Genomic DNA, 14,712 nt, shown 5'->3' with positions numbered 1-14,712 from the left:
GTAGGTAAAAAATAAATAATAACAGATAGGTGAAATTCCTCCCCGTAGAGGGTATTAATTCTAGATTTGAAGCTTTTGTGACTGCAAGGATTCATACTCGTAGGTGTTGCTGTGGAACTGCAGCTTGGCGATGCACAAACGTCAGTTGTACAGCGCACCGTGCTTCGAAGCTCCCGCATACGTGACCACCACGATGACCAGCCTGGTGAAGTATGGTCAAATTAACCCCAATCTTCGACTCGCACCGCAGGAGAGTGACCAAGACGCGGCCGACGGTCAGAGGGAGGAGGGGGGAGCGGTGGTGGAGCCTCGGCCAGACCGAGTTGAAACGGACTCCACCGAACACGAAGCAGGTCTGACTGAAGTTCCAACATTTGTTTTTGTACATTTTATAGATTTTATTTCACGAATCACTCTGGGTCCCTGCCGTGATGGTCCCTACCCAATCGGGTTGCCACCTGTCCTGGTGTTTCCCAGGACGTCGTCTTTGAGAGGTAGCTATTCTGAGATATATCTGTGAGGGGCGTGACATATCATAATCAGAATATTTATACTGGACTGGATGAATCTGACAAGCGATACAACTCTTTTTCACATAGGTGTCATCATGGCTACAGTAGATAGCACTCGTGTCAGCTACTCTTTGGTTTTTTCGGTAAAGTCACGTAGGTAAAAAATAATAAAAATTAAAACAACTAAATAAAATGACAAAAAACGGGCATTTTATTTATTTATTTTGTGTTTTTATTTAGTTTTCATTTTTATTATTTTTTACCTACGTGACTTTACCGAAAAAACCAAAGAGTATGGATCCTTGCAGTCACGAATACTGGTGTCACTGTTGGGGGTTAAGGTTGCCACCTGTCCCGGTTTTTTTTTTAGGTAGCTCTCCTGCAAAAGCTATAAGCCTTATTGGAACACTAAAAGCATCGGCGGAGTTTGACTTTTATGTTTGGGGGGGTGGGCAGGGGTTCGCTTTGTCCCTCACATTAGGAATAGAGGGTGCATACAATTAATTCAATAATTGCTTTGTTTTTATCTTAATTGTAAACTACTGAAAATTAATTAATAAAGGGGTTGACCCCCCCCCCCTCCTTAACTCTGCCCATGACAAAGTTTCGGTTTTTGTCAGTTGTGTAATACAGCACTGTACCATTCAAATCCGATGTATTTACACATAAGCAGTTTTCAACTCTTCCGGTATCGTAATACATTCTTATGTCGATATATCCCGGTGGAGGTGGCAACCCTCTTCACGAGACTACCCAGACGTGATGTTGCATGAGAGCCACTGTCAACTTCCCTCATTTAAAGGTCTCTCTCACAAAGCCACTGCACGGCATGTCGCTCACCGCACGTGTACGTTCCAGTGGGTGTTTTGCTTTCTTTCACCAACTAGTTGTCACGCTCATTCTGAGGTGGAAAAGGGGGCAGTCGACCTGCGTGACTTTGAAACCTGAGTGTCAGGCCCAGCACTGCTTTCCAAAGCTGTAATAAGGTGTGCGTTGATGTGCGTAGAAATTTTAGACGCACATCAAAGAGCTTAAAATATTAATGTAGCTGTCAGAAGTCCTTGCATGTGCAACTTCCCACACGTTTACATAAAAGTAGCGATGATAATATTAATTTACCCAGAAAAGTCTCAATATATTTCAGGAAGGTCGTTGTTAACTATATTTACGTGATGATATTTTTTTACACGTGCACGCAATCCCATTTTGATTCTTCCTTGCCCGTCCACGTTTAGACCCCGTGCCCTCAGACACAGCAGACAACACAATTGGTGAGACGCGGGACGTGGAAGACACCGATGGGGCAATTGAGACGCCGGCAGAGGGGGACACCGATGGAGCCGAGACAGCGACAGCCAAAGACATCGAAGGGCCTGAGGCAGCGGCAGCTGGAGACGCGGATGGCGATGCAGCTGAGACACCATCAGAGACGGACACTGGTGGGGCAGAAGCAACAGCTGACACGACGGCTGCCGCAGACGGTGGCAGCAAAGGCGAAGAGGTTGTGCTGTTAAACAGCGGGCGCGAGGAAACGCTGGCAGTGGGAGAGACGGCCCCCACAGAGGCGTCAGCACCTGACGAGGTGGACGAGGGGGAAGCTCGGAATCTGGATGGAGCGGGCCCGGAAATGATCGTGATGGAGGGGGAACAGGAACCTGCACCTGGTGCTGAGGGTGATGGGTCACCAGTGGAGCTGCTCACGGAACAGCCCGACGGTTTGTTCAAATGCAGTCATGCTAAACCTTGGGCATTCGATCGCTGAAGGACCAGAATGTCGACCTAACTTATCGCAGTCCCTGCTGGGTCAATAAAATGAGTACCACCTTCTGGGCATCAACAGTGCTCGTGTTATGGATAGACTGGCTGCTGCCGTGGGAATATGGGATTTCCATCATTTGCTTTGGGCCACCAATGGTAATAAGTTCTCCCTAGCTCTTGTCTGTGGAGGAAGACACTTTAATTAATTTATTTTTATTCAAGAAAGCATCGCTGAGGCTCAATGCTCATTTTCTTGAACTGATTTTTGTGTTTCGTTTGTTGTCTTTCCCCACACGTACGGTGCAAAAGAAGTTCAACATACATTTGTACATTCATAGAGGGTCCTGTTCGGGTTTTTTATACCATTGAGGAGAAAACAACTCTTCTACGGTTATGCCTTGTCTCAAACCCACCTTCTGTTCTTCCTCCTACAGACATCACCTCATTTCCTGGAAAAAATGCTCTATATTAAGCTGTCACTGGAATATCTCCCTTTACACTTACTTTAACAATCACTCAAATATGGCACCTTGTCTGCAACACCGCTGCCATTCACTGCAGCTAAAAGTAGGTGCACCATTAAAATGTATGCAGTCTAAATATGGAACATTTCCTTTCAACACCACATAGTTTAATGTTGCCTTCCCACTACAAAAATAAATAACTAGGGCAACTGTTGAAAATCCCAAAAAGTTAAATTGCATAACAATGGAAAACTGGGATACTGAGATCGTGCATTGATGTGTTTCCAATGTTGGTACCGTATTTGATGTTGGTGCCAAGTATCCCTTTTGTGTTAGCACTGGCGGTGAGTCTGGCAGTACCAGCTGGTTTGGTGAGAGAAGAGGGGGGGGGGGGGGGGATGACAACTGCTTTGAAAGGTCTCTAACGTTCTATAAATGTCTCCCCTTAAAGGTCAAGACAGCACAGAGAGAGCGGAGGGAGACTTGGCTGCGGCAGAGGTAAGCCCATAAAAACTCGTGGGCCGCAGAGATTTATTTCCCCCCACTGCCCGGTGGACATTTCCATGCCGTGCGGTGGAAAACGAGGACGTCTGTTTGCGTGTGGCGTTGGCACGGAGTAACCGCTGGAATTAAAGTGCGGGGGATTATTTTTGCAAAACGTTTTTAGCCAACTAATTTAGAAATGCTGAAAATATAGCAGATGAGCAGCACGGCTAGGTGAAGCGGCGCCATGCTCAGGCTTAATTTATCTAGCTGAGCGAAAGCCAATTCAAGCAAATGTGGAAAAGCCACATTTATAGAAGGATAGTTTGCAGTTTTCCTTTTGCCCGTGGGTGGTTAAATGTGCAATTTGGACCTTGACACTGGTGGCACAAAATGAGCTTCTCTTACACATATCATGTCCATGTACGGTTTGTAGTCAATCCACTGCAGTATGAGAGCCTCCCCACACCCTGTGGGTCATGGAGGTTATTTTATTATACTTCTCCATCATGCTGGTCAGTGTGGGTTAATGAAGGCGGCAGCATATTGTGTTGTTTGGGAATACCCTGTATAATTATCAGCAACTACAGTGAGAATCTGTGCCGTCAGATGGCTGTCATGAGTTAAGCCCAGTTATGTTAGCAGCATCCCTCCAAGGTGGATAAAATGAATGCCACTTAATTGGAACTGAAGAGCCAATCTCTTATGGATAAACTGGCCCTCAACTTTAGAAATATGGAATTTCGACCGCTGGCTTACTGCCACCAACAGAGGTTAGCATCACCTAATGCTGTTTAAACAAGAAGACCGATTGACTTTGACCTGTCATGGAAAATTTACTGTAGCCAATGCTCATTGAATGTTGGAATCACTCGAACATAGTTCATTGTAAGTAGAATATGTAAGGTAATTTCCACTAGGCTTGTATTGATTCACTCCCTGACTGTGATTTGATTAATTGTTACAATACATGGTGACAATTCGATTCAATAAATACATTATTTGTTTTAATCCTCATTGTAGTACGTCCTATGCCCTGTCTGTCTTACTCATACCACCTCTGTTCTATAGTCACGTGGGTTTTTTTTGTCTCTACTGTTTCTCTGTCTTTATACTCTTGTGCATTAAGACCATTATCCTCAACGGAAATTGTTCATAAAATATCCATGAATCGAGAGTAATACATTCTTACACGTATGATTCATTGCATCAGTCATGGGGGGAGGGGGGTGCGAGTCACGTCCATCAAAGAGATGGAGTGATGAAAAAAGATCATGTGCAGGTGCTAGGTGGATTATTTCATCTCGGGATCATGAAAGGCGGCATGTGGGAGGCCTTAATCCAGCAGTGGCTTGCCCATGGCTAATGTTGATAATTCATTGTTGTGAGCATTGGAATTGATTTTAATCAATCAATCGTTGACTACTTGCCAGCATTGGCATCATTGGTGCCTGTCAGATTTGGTTAATTCCTGTCGGACTTTCGCCTGTGGTCCCTGCCGTTTGTCTACATTCAATTGAGCAGGCAGCGGAGGTGGCACAGAGAGATAGGACCCCCGCAACACCAACCATCATCGCGCCCGACGAGGAGTCTGAGCAGTCGACGGAGGAGGCCGTGTCACGGGATCCAAGCGCTCACGATGGACAGGACTACGTCAAGGCCGGGGGCGACGGAGCCATGGGTGGGTAGACTCGTGAGGACTCTGAGGAATTTGCTCATCCTAATCGCTCAGCCACTTGAGCTGAGCTTGCAACGAGTGAAGTATTCTGGTTACTGCTGCGGGTTTAACCATAACATTTCGTGACGATGTTCAAACAATATTTAACCATGGTGTGCAGGCGTCATCGTCCAAAATTGATTAATTACTTGCAAATCAATAAATCATTAATAGGAAAGCTACATAGCACCATTTTCTGCGCTACGGTGGCGAGATGTTAACTACCTCGCCTGCATATTTGGATGTTCTCTCCATGCTCGCGTGGATTTTTATCCGGTTCCTCCGGCTTTTCCCTCCACATTTAGAATCGGTGTTTGGCCTCAATACATTTCCACACGATAGGCCACTTCATTGGGCGATCATTTTTGGCCAGTTTGCTTCTAAAAAAGAGCTATATAGCTCAAGTGGGTCTTACGTGGTAAAATAAAAGTTATGTATACTTTAATTCCCATTTGCAGCCCGGTGCTGCGTACTCCTCGTTCAAACAAGGACAGCTACCACTGGTGGGGGGAAGTCTCCTCGGCTAGACTGCTGCGGGGCAATGGATTGCTTGAAATGAGACGTGATGTGAAGGCACTTTGAGTTGCTGAGGCATTATATACTTCCTATAAATGCACATGGATATCCTGATTAAGAAGCTGAAAAAGAAGGAGCTGCTCTCAGACATTATAGTTCTTTTTTCCCACCAACTTGTTTTTACTGCCAAGCAGTGGCTCGCGCAGTCACGACAGCCCTTGTCGGCGGTTTGTTGGGTTCCTGCCCAGTGCTCTAGCCGCAGGAACCTAATGTGTGCTTGACAGTAGGTAATTCAGATGCAGTAGAGGAGCAGGACATGGAGGACACCGTGGAGGGTGAGATGGAGCCACAGATGAGTCATGAGGAGCTTCTGGAAAAATACCAGGTAAGGTGGAGGGGGAAGAGTGGCTTCACACTATATGCACCGTTTCTTCAACACTACCTCTGCCCACTCACCTACTCATTTACTCACTCACTCCATTATCTTTCCCCTCTCTCTCACACTCTCCTGCATCAGTCATGAACACACTACTCCCTCCACCTCACCCGTCCATTTCCTCTCCCTCTCTCACACCCTTTTTTTTCTTTCCCCTATCCTCTTTCACTCACACACTCCTGCCCATGTCTCCCCCCACCCACCTCTCACCCCCACACCTCTTCGTCTGACTCATGTCCACCCTTACCTCACACTGCCTCCTCTCCTTTCCTCTCCTCCCTTCTGCCGACCCCTCGCGGCGCAGGCTCTGCGTGAGACCCAAGAGAAACTACTTAGTCGGAATGGGCAGCTGCAGCACAAGCTCGCCGATTACTTTCGCCGCAAAAAGGGCGAGGACGGACGAGTGGAAGTGGAGCGCGGAGGCCTCGACCAGGAGCAGAAGTACCTCAAGTACATGGGTGAGGGTCGGCCCAGTGGACTCATTGAACTGGTGGGATAGTGCCCTCCCCGTGGAGTTGTGGTGTTGTGGCCTCCTAGAAGAGTTGCCTGGTGCTCTGGTGGTCAAGTGGCAAGGGGGGCCTGGTTGCCCCATTGGCCAGATGGCTTCATGGGCTGGTCAAGTGATGGTCTAGTGCAGGGGTCGGCAAACTGTGGCTCCAGAGTTGTATGCGGCTCTTTATAGACTGCTTCGTGACGTTATTTATTAAGGACGGTCTCGTATTCACATGCATTGCGGCTCTTTTAATACTGAGTTATTTTGGTTGCCGACCCCTGGCAGAGTGGGATAGAGGCCCAATAACAAAGTAGTTTGGTGGAGGGTTGGCAACAAGGAATGGTGGCATGGTGACTCATGGGTTAGTAACACAGTGACCGAGTGGCTTGGTCGTTTCTTGGCCTGGTGGAGTGGTGGCCCGTGAGTGGCCCTAGTGGCTGGACACAGCAGGAATCCTGGTCAAGAGGCTGTGATATTATAAGTTCACATCCTGGCCAGGGTCAACCCAGCCACTATCATCATCATTGCAATAATAATCATAATCATCGTCATCTTCATCACCACAACCATCGCTATGGTCATTGTCATCATTATTATTTGAGGAGATAACACTAAAAAATCTTCCATATTCATGTCCATACCCTATTTATAAACCTACTTTTGGTTCTGCCCATCTTCTGGCTACTGATCCTGTCACAAGCTGCAGGGCGTAGAGCAACGTACGGCGTTAGAATGTACATCATCAAACCGCGCCGAACCATGCCACGCTGGCCGCCTTTCCCTGCTGCGCTCATTCATGCTGCCCGCCTCCCCCACCACCCTACCCCACTCTCCACCATCTTGTTTCCAGTGGCCATTGAGGATGTGCGCCGCCAGGAACAGCAGCAGCGGCTGGCGCTGGAGCGGCAGGTGGCGGACCTGTCTGCACGGCAGCAGCAGCAAGCAGGAGTGCGTGGAGGCCGAGTGGCGGGCGTTGGCAGCCTGCAAGCGGCAAGCGGTGCTGGCAGCAATCAGGACTCGCATTGGGAGGCATGTGTCCAAAGAGGTAGCGGCCGGCAGGCACAGGCTCACACAGGGACGCGGGGGACGTGGGGACGCGGGCATAAAGCAACACGGGGATTCCTGTCCAGAGGTGTTGTTGACCGATTGTGGGCCTGAAGCGGAAATTATTTTTAGAAGCCTCCCCCCCACCCATTTCCCCCATCTTTGAATGTATAAACTCCTAGTGAGATGACCAAAGAGATTATATGGACAAAAACAGATAGGCATGTAGCAAGATAAGAGGAATGTGGACAGACGATAGAGATGTAATGGTTTGAGAGGAGACAGATACCAATGAGACGGAAATGTAGTAAAATGATAGAGAAATACAGTTAGAGTGAGATTGGCTTCATACTCTTAGTTCTTTCGGTAAAGTCACGTAGGTAAAAAATGAAATTAAAATTAATAAAAAATAAAAACAATAAAATCACGACGTTTCGGAGGCAACACAAGCTTCCGTCTTCAGGTGAAACTGTCACAGCAAAAAATCTGTATCAAGTGCTGTGACAGTTTCACCTGAAGACTGAAGCTTGTGTTGCCTCCGAAACGTCGTGATTTTATTGTTTTTATTTTTTTTATAAATTTTAATTTCATTTTTTACCTACGTGACTTTACCGAAAGAACTAAGAGTATGAATCCTTGCAGTCACGAAAGCTTCAAATCTAGAATGAGATTGGCTTGTTTGTTCATATTTAATTAATTGGCTGTTTATGTTTATTTCGAGCTGATATTTGGTGCATCACTACTTATTTCATGAATCTGGGGGCCCTTTAGCTACATGGGGTCTTACACTATTTCTTAGTCTGCTTATGCCGAGCGCTACCACTGTCCCAGCCACTCGCCCAGCTTAAGGGTTCGTTGAGAATTATCAGATGTGGACGTAGTGATCCCCCCCATCTCTTGGATCACAACTTGATTCACAAATTGATTAGTGTCTTGTGCCTGTGGTGCATGTACATAAGTCTGTAGTGGTGCTAAATGACGATGAGGAAGCGGTCAGTTGCCTTACAAAAATGTAGATCCATCAGCTCAAAGGCCTTTCATAATACAATCTTTTTTTTTTAAGCAGCAGCTAACGAGGAAAGCAGCAATTGCCTCCTAAGGCACTTAAACAAGCACATCTGATGAAAAAACGTACTACCTTCATAAGCTAGAAGTGCCGTTGCTCAAAACACCAGCCTGTTACATGTTGTTTTGTTACTAAACCGACAGTTTAAATGTCGTATTTGCCCAGCAAGCGTGATACATTAGACACTCCGCACCTTGTATCATCGGTGTAACGAAGTTATGGTCTTCTTGGTTCTTTGGGTAAAGTCACGTAGAAGGGAAATAATAAAATAATACAAAATAAAAGTAAAACATAATAAAATAAATTTAGAATGTCGCGCTTTATTTATTTATTATTTTATTATTCTTTCAGTAAAGCCACATAGAAGGGAAATAATAAAATAATAAAAAGCAAACAAATAAACACAATTAAATAATTTAATAATGCTTTTTCTTTTATTATTTCCCTTCTACGTGACTTTACCGAAAGAACCAAGATGAATCCCTGCAGTCACGAAAGCTTTAAATCGAAATTGAAGTTATGGTCGTCGAATGCACACTCCTGTCTTTCTCTGATAATCTTTTTGTTTTATTTTATTCATTCTACACAATATGCAGTACAGCTGTAAGTTATATTGAGCACAACTTTCGAGGAGCAAACAGTGATGATTCTGTTTGAAAAATCGGCCCCTTATCAGGACTGTTTGGGACCTTTTGGTATTTATGATAAGGTACGATTCACAGCATAGCCGTCTAGATCATGATCTTCATCATCAGATGTGTATGCTGTTAATATAAAATAGACGATGTTTCGGGTGATGGCTCTTCTTCATAGTACATGATGGGCCAAGTGTGAAGAGGGCGGAGGTAGGGATGAATTTATTAAATGTCTAACCTGGAGGAAGTAACAATGAGCATATTCATCGGCTTTAACATAGTGGTGCAATGGCGCAGTGATTACCACACTGTGGTGTTAGCCCAGTGGCTAACTATGTATGTATGTTGAACTTCTTTTGCACCGTATGTAGCCAACCGTGCTCGTCGGAGGTGCAGATAATAATGAATTATGTCACCAAGTTATACCTAGGTGTGCTGAGTTCGGGCTTTAGTCTGTGGAGTTTTTTGTACCCCCTGCCTTTCGATGCAGTTTATGTCTTGTACCGACCGGGCACTTCTTGTGTTGCAAAAAAACGAAAAACGATGGGACGGAGAGAGCACTCTCTCTTCCAGGAGCTGAAGCAGATGGAGCAGAGCGAGGAGCGCAAGGAGGAGGAGGTGGCGCACGTGCGCCTGCAGAACATCAAGCTGAAGAACCGGCTGAGGAAGCAGGAGCAGCTGCTGCGGTCCCGTGAGGAGCTGGGCGAGGGGCTGCACCTCATCGACTTTGAGCAGCTCAAGATCGAGAACCAGACCTACAATGAGAAGGTGGAGGAGCGCAACGAGGTGAGGGGCAGGGGGGGGAGGTGGGGGCCAGCCGCGATAGAAAATGCCCGCGGTCGGTTAATCGTCAGTGGAGCTCGGACAGCTAAATGAGTAAACACAGCGTGGCCTCGGTTAACACATCGTGTCGCATGTTCGCTACAACGCGGTTCTTCCATGAGGGAACACTTTTCGCACAGCGCGTAACACGTGCACTGTTATAGCGTGGATTGCGCACCGTTATAATGCGGTTTCTGAGTAGTCAACAACAAACTAATTTCTTGATCTGCGTGGCTGAGTGGTAAGATACGGTACGCGGAATGATACAGTAACGCGGCGGCATACTCTCAGTTATTTTTCCCGCTATCTCACTGTGTACTCGCACTCTATTGTATCTCGCCAAACTTTATCGCTACATTATTTGTGGTGGAAATTGTTTTCACTTAACTCGTTCTTCGCCTCACGCGGCACTTTTCAGGAACGCATCTACCGCATTAAACGAGGACCTTACGGTAGTGTAATCGACTTTCTTTGAGGTCACTTACTCGGGCCCTGTTAATCATGCCGGCTAACTGGACATCCGACCTCCCGAAGTTGGGAAACCCTCTAAAGAACACGCCCGGCGTGTCACCCAGCCCCACCCATCACCTCCCTTCCAGTGGCACATGCGGAACGGCTGAGAATCTGCCAACTGTTAACGTTTTTATCAGATTACTCGAGTAATCGCACTGATAATCCGTTACTTAAATAATTAGATGGCACAACTCTAGTTGTTGGTAATGCAATTAACTTTTTTCTGGTGCCTCTTCCTCACGCATTATGTTTCACTGTTTTTTTTCAATTCGCTTGTTTTGCAACCGATAGATACGTTTTTTGTGAGTGGTGCAATATTCCTTAAGGAACGTGTAATTAATTTTCTGCAATATTGACGTTTTTGTATTTCGTTTTTGTCGTTGCTGCTGTGCTCACGCACCACGGATCTCCCTTGTAAAATATCTTTGCAACCAGCTAAAAGGGGTCATCCATGTGACGAATCAAATAAACTCAAACAACTCTTGAGTCAAGGACGATCATGCACACACCATGTACCATGCTCCTCTTGTCAGCCACGTTTTCGGAAAAAAAAAACCTTTCGGAGCTCGGACTTTTTCAGTCCTTGGGGCTCAGATTTGGAACACTGCCTTGAAGAACTGTGCCTGACCGCTGAGATTCTCTCATTTAGAAAGAAAATTAAATCTACTTATTTCCGAGGATATGGTAGATAAACTATAATTTAATGTTCATTAATTTTACTGTATGGCGCTTTGAAGGGTCTGCTGCATCTCATAAAATCGTAAATCATATTATAAGTTTTGATCACGCGCACATTCAGGCGACCACGTGAATTTTGGTGGCTCGGCTCAGCGGCGGCACACGTTCCACAAAAAAACATCAGCAGTTCCTGATGAACTGTAGAACTGCATTGTATGTATGTTGAACTTATTTCTCATCGTACGTAGCCAACCGTGCTCGTCAAAGAGCATAGACCATCACGCAAACTCCAGTCATCCTCGCAGCAGATTTTGGCTAACCATCGATCAAAGACAGTCACTGCATCGCGCACTTTCAGATGCACTTTTGCGGCTATCTGGAACACTCTTCCTTCCAACATTAAGAAGCCACTGGAGCTATGGACTTTTAAATCCTCCACATTGAAAGCTCATTTATTTAGAACTGCTTTTTGTGTTTAGTTTGTTGTCCTTCCCCCATACCTCAGATTAGCATGGTTGTCTACGTACAGTGCGAAAGAAGTTCAACATACACACACGTGCTAATTGTTGTCCACAGGAGCTGCTGAAGCTCAGGAGGAAGATCACGTGCACCGTGCACATGCTCACGCATGTCAAGGAGAAGCTGCAGTTCGTGCAGGTCGAGAACGAGGAGCAGAGGGCAGCTCTCGCCTCTGTCGAGGTCCACGTGGCGCAGGTGCGCGGGGGTGAAGAAACGGCGCTGTGCCGGCCATTGTGAACCGGGCCTGTATCGCAGCGACCAGCCATTGCGATTTGATGGGGTCTCTCCCTTTACTTTTTTGTTTTGCTGCTTTCTCCTGTAACGCAGTAGTTGCATTCTGGAAGAACACCGCATTATGGAAAAATCGCGTTATAATAAAGAATATACACTATAGGGTGAAGCACAGTCCACAATAACACGTGAGATGCGTATTCAGGATGAGCAAAGACTGAGGCACGTGGGTTAGCATCTACAAGCATCCAGCAGCATCCCGAATTGTGTGATGCTTATTCTTACTCGCGCGACGTAGTTCTGGTCACTTAATCGCGTTATATCCAATTCGCACATGCTTTACAAAAAATGTGTTCCCTAATACATTCATCGCGTTATATCCAATTCGCTTAATGAAAACACACGTTATAGGAGAACAGACTGTATTCCAATTGTGCCGTCGGCATCTTGGTGTCATGAAGTGCAGGAATCTTCGTTTGTTGCAAACTCTCACGTTGAGCCATGTGACCGTCACCTTGAGTCGGGGAACGACCCCGGAAGATGACATTGTGTGACTACTAACAGAAGGTTCTTCAATAGCCTCTCGTATCCAGGCTAGGCTCACACCTACCCCTCTGTTTTCCCATCCGCTTGCAATGAAACGCAAACTTGATAAGTGTGGGTGGGAGCATACGAATCAAACCCACGGTCTCAGTGGTGCCTGCTCATTATCTCTGACGTGGCCATTGTGAACCCTCTAAGCGAGAGAGAGAAAGGCACCCAGCCACGTTTTAGCACATTACCGCTCCGATTAGCACGGTTGGCTACGTACGGTGCGAAAGAAGTTCAACATACATGTTGCTTGAACCCAGACACTGAATCATTCTAGCTGAATGTCTCCAAAACAGTGCTTATCAACCTCATGAGAGAGAAACGCACACCATGCTTCATGGCTTAATATTTTAATCCGAATGGTGCGAGCTCAGTGTCACCAATATTATAATTATGAGCCCACTGAGACTTTCCATCACTTCTTATTCTATTTTAGGTATGGTTTAAGTTGGTAACAGAAAACCAGTGAAGTAAAACAAATCCATTGCTGTATTGTACTTCCATGCTTCCACGTATATACTCACGCCTTCAGAAAACCCGCATTGACCAGCGTGGTGAAGTATGGTCAAATGATCCCGACGAAGTGGAGAGGCTGTCATCCAGCAGTGGATTGGCGGAAGGGTTGTACATGGAAGTAGCCGCAGTTGAATTGTGAATCTGCTTCACCTGCACGGTCCAGGCGGTGGTGCTGTTTCCCAGAAATGGCTGCAGCCTGGCACCAACTCCACTATTAGTTGTCTGTCCATCTGTTTAGTTGTGTGCCTCTATTTGTGTTTATTGGTCTACTTGTCCACTGCCTTCCTACGAGTCTTTTTCTCTGTTCTCTGGCTGTTTGTGTCTATATTCACCTTTTCTTTTTCCTCTCCAGCTGTCTTTCTTTCTCTACAGATGTTCTTTAATTTTCTTTTGTGTCTGTTTGCATGTCTTCATCCTCGACTGTCATTGTACATCAATATATGTTTTTATTTGGTTTTGTATTTTTTTTGTCCTGTGTGTTCATCAACCCCCCATGTGTTTGTCGACATCTCTGTGTGTTTAGCTGTCTATCTTCATTTCTTTAAGTCCATGTGCCCATGATCCATTTGTTTGCATTAAACATCTCCGTCCATCCACAACACGAGCTCTAGAACCCTACATCTCATCCCACAACAACCATCTCTTTCCCCTCACCCATTTTCCCTCCCTCATCTCTGTCACCCATCAATCCCATCAATCCCCTCTCTCCCTTCTCTCCCAACTCTCCTCTCACTTCCTCTACCCCACCGCCCCCCTCCCCCCCTACCTTGGCCACCAGAGACGAGACACCCTCACGAGAACCAAGCAGGCCCGGGACGCCCTGCGCACTGACAACACCCGCCTGCGCCGCCGTGCGGGGCTGCTGGGGAGCCCCCAGCTGCTGCGTGACCTCGAGGTGGCAGTGGACGGCGCCGAGCGGCTGCGCGGGCGCCTGCAGGAGCTGCGCGCGCGACACGCCGGGCTGGCACTGGCCGCGCGGGGCGTGCGCGCCAAGGTCGAGCAGGCCCGGGCCGTAGCGGCCACCGGTGACGGCGCCCGTAGAGGAGGAGGAGGACTGTTGAGCGCGTACGGCGCCGGCGCTCTTGCGTGAAGCCCACTGGGGCTCGGTGGCAGCCAGCAGGGGTTTAGCGAAGGTGCTGCCTGCGTTCGTTGAGATGGTAGTTCACTCCATCGGATGGATTGCGATACAGAGACAGTGATAGGGATTTCCGTGTTTAATATAGTTGTGTGAGTTTGACCAAGTGCTGTTTATTTGATTACGATTGATAGGATGGATACAAAATTATTTCCGAAAAATATAACCTACTCACGAGGAAGGTTATATATTAATGTCCGTGATATATATTTTGAACAAACACATTTACAGTAACAACAACACTACTTTTATATACCTTTCGGGAAGAAGACCTCAGAAAGTGTGTGAAAGAATAAACAGGAGAAAGCTGCTGCAGGTGACGAAGTTTGTCCAATCGCAGATTTATTCACAAAGCTACTGGGAAAAAAAAAACACAGTGTGTACAGTGGGTTTGCAAAGAGAAAATTCAGTTTCTCAAATGGGAAGTTATGCAACGTGAATACAAACAGGGCTATTTTGAGTTCAATCAGCTATTCTCTCTCCATAATGGCAACCCAGTGACGTTCCCTGAGAGCAGGTTGGGGGGGGTCGCTTTTGTTGATAAGACATCCGTTGTGTGGGCCGTCACAAAGCCTGCAAGGGA

At 46.6% G+C, this 14,712-nt stretch overlaps 1 protein-coding gene across 1 annotated transcript; it reads left to right on the top strand.

Annotated features, from left to right (window-relative positions):
- Positions 1 to 212: 212 nt before the first annotated feature.
- CCDC96 (coiled-coil domain containing 96) lies at positions 213 to 14,449 on the top strand. Its single transcript, XM_061560793.1, is given in 12 exon segments — positions 213 to 237; positions 240 to 353; positions 1,748 to 2,227; positions 3,186 to 3,232; positions 4,742 to 4,898; positions 5,735 to 5,835; positions 6,191 to 6,344; positions 7,230 to 7,321; positions 7,323 to 7,424; positions 9,698 to 9,910; positions 11,714 to 11,851; positions 13,773 to 14,449. Coding segments are annotated over 12 exon segments (1,935 nt in total). The 3' UTR covers positions 14,085 to 14,449.
- The last annotated feature ends 263 nt before the right edge of the window (positions 14,450 to 14,712 follow it).

Source organism: Lethenteron reissneri, chromosome 26 (genome assembly GCF_015708825.2).
Source record: "Lethenteron reissneri isolate LAM-NWPU_2019-01 chromosome 26, ASM1570882v1, whole genome shotgun sequence".
NCBI classification, from domain to species: Eukaryota; Metazoa; Chordata; class Hyperoartia; order Petromyzontiformes; family Petromyzontidae; genus Lethenteron; species Lethenteron reissneri.
The sequence above is the reverse complement of the archived record's forward strand: the minus strand, read 5'-3'. Positions and strand labels throughout refer to the sequence as shown.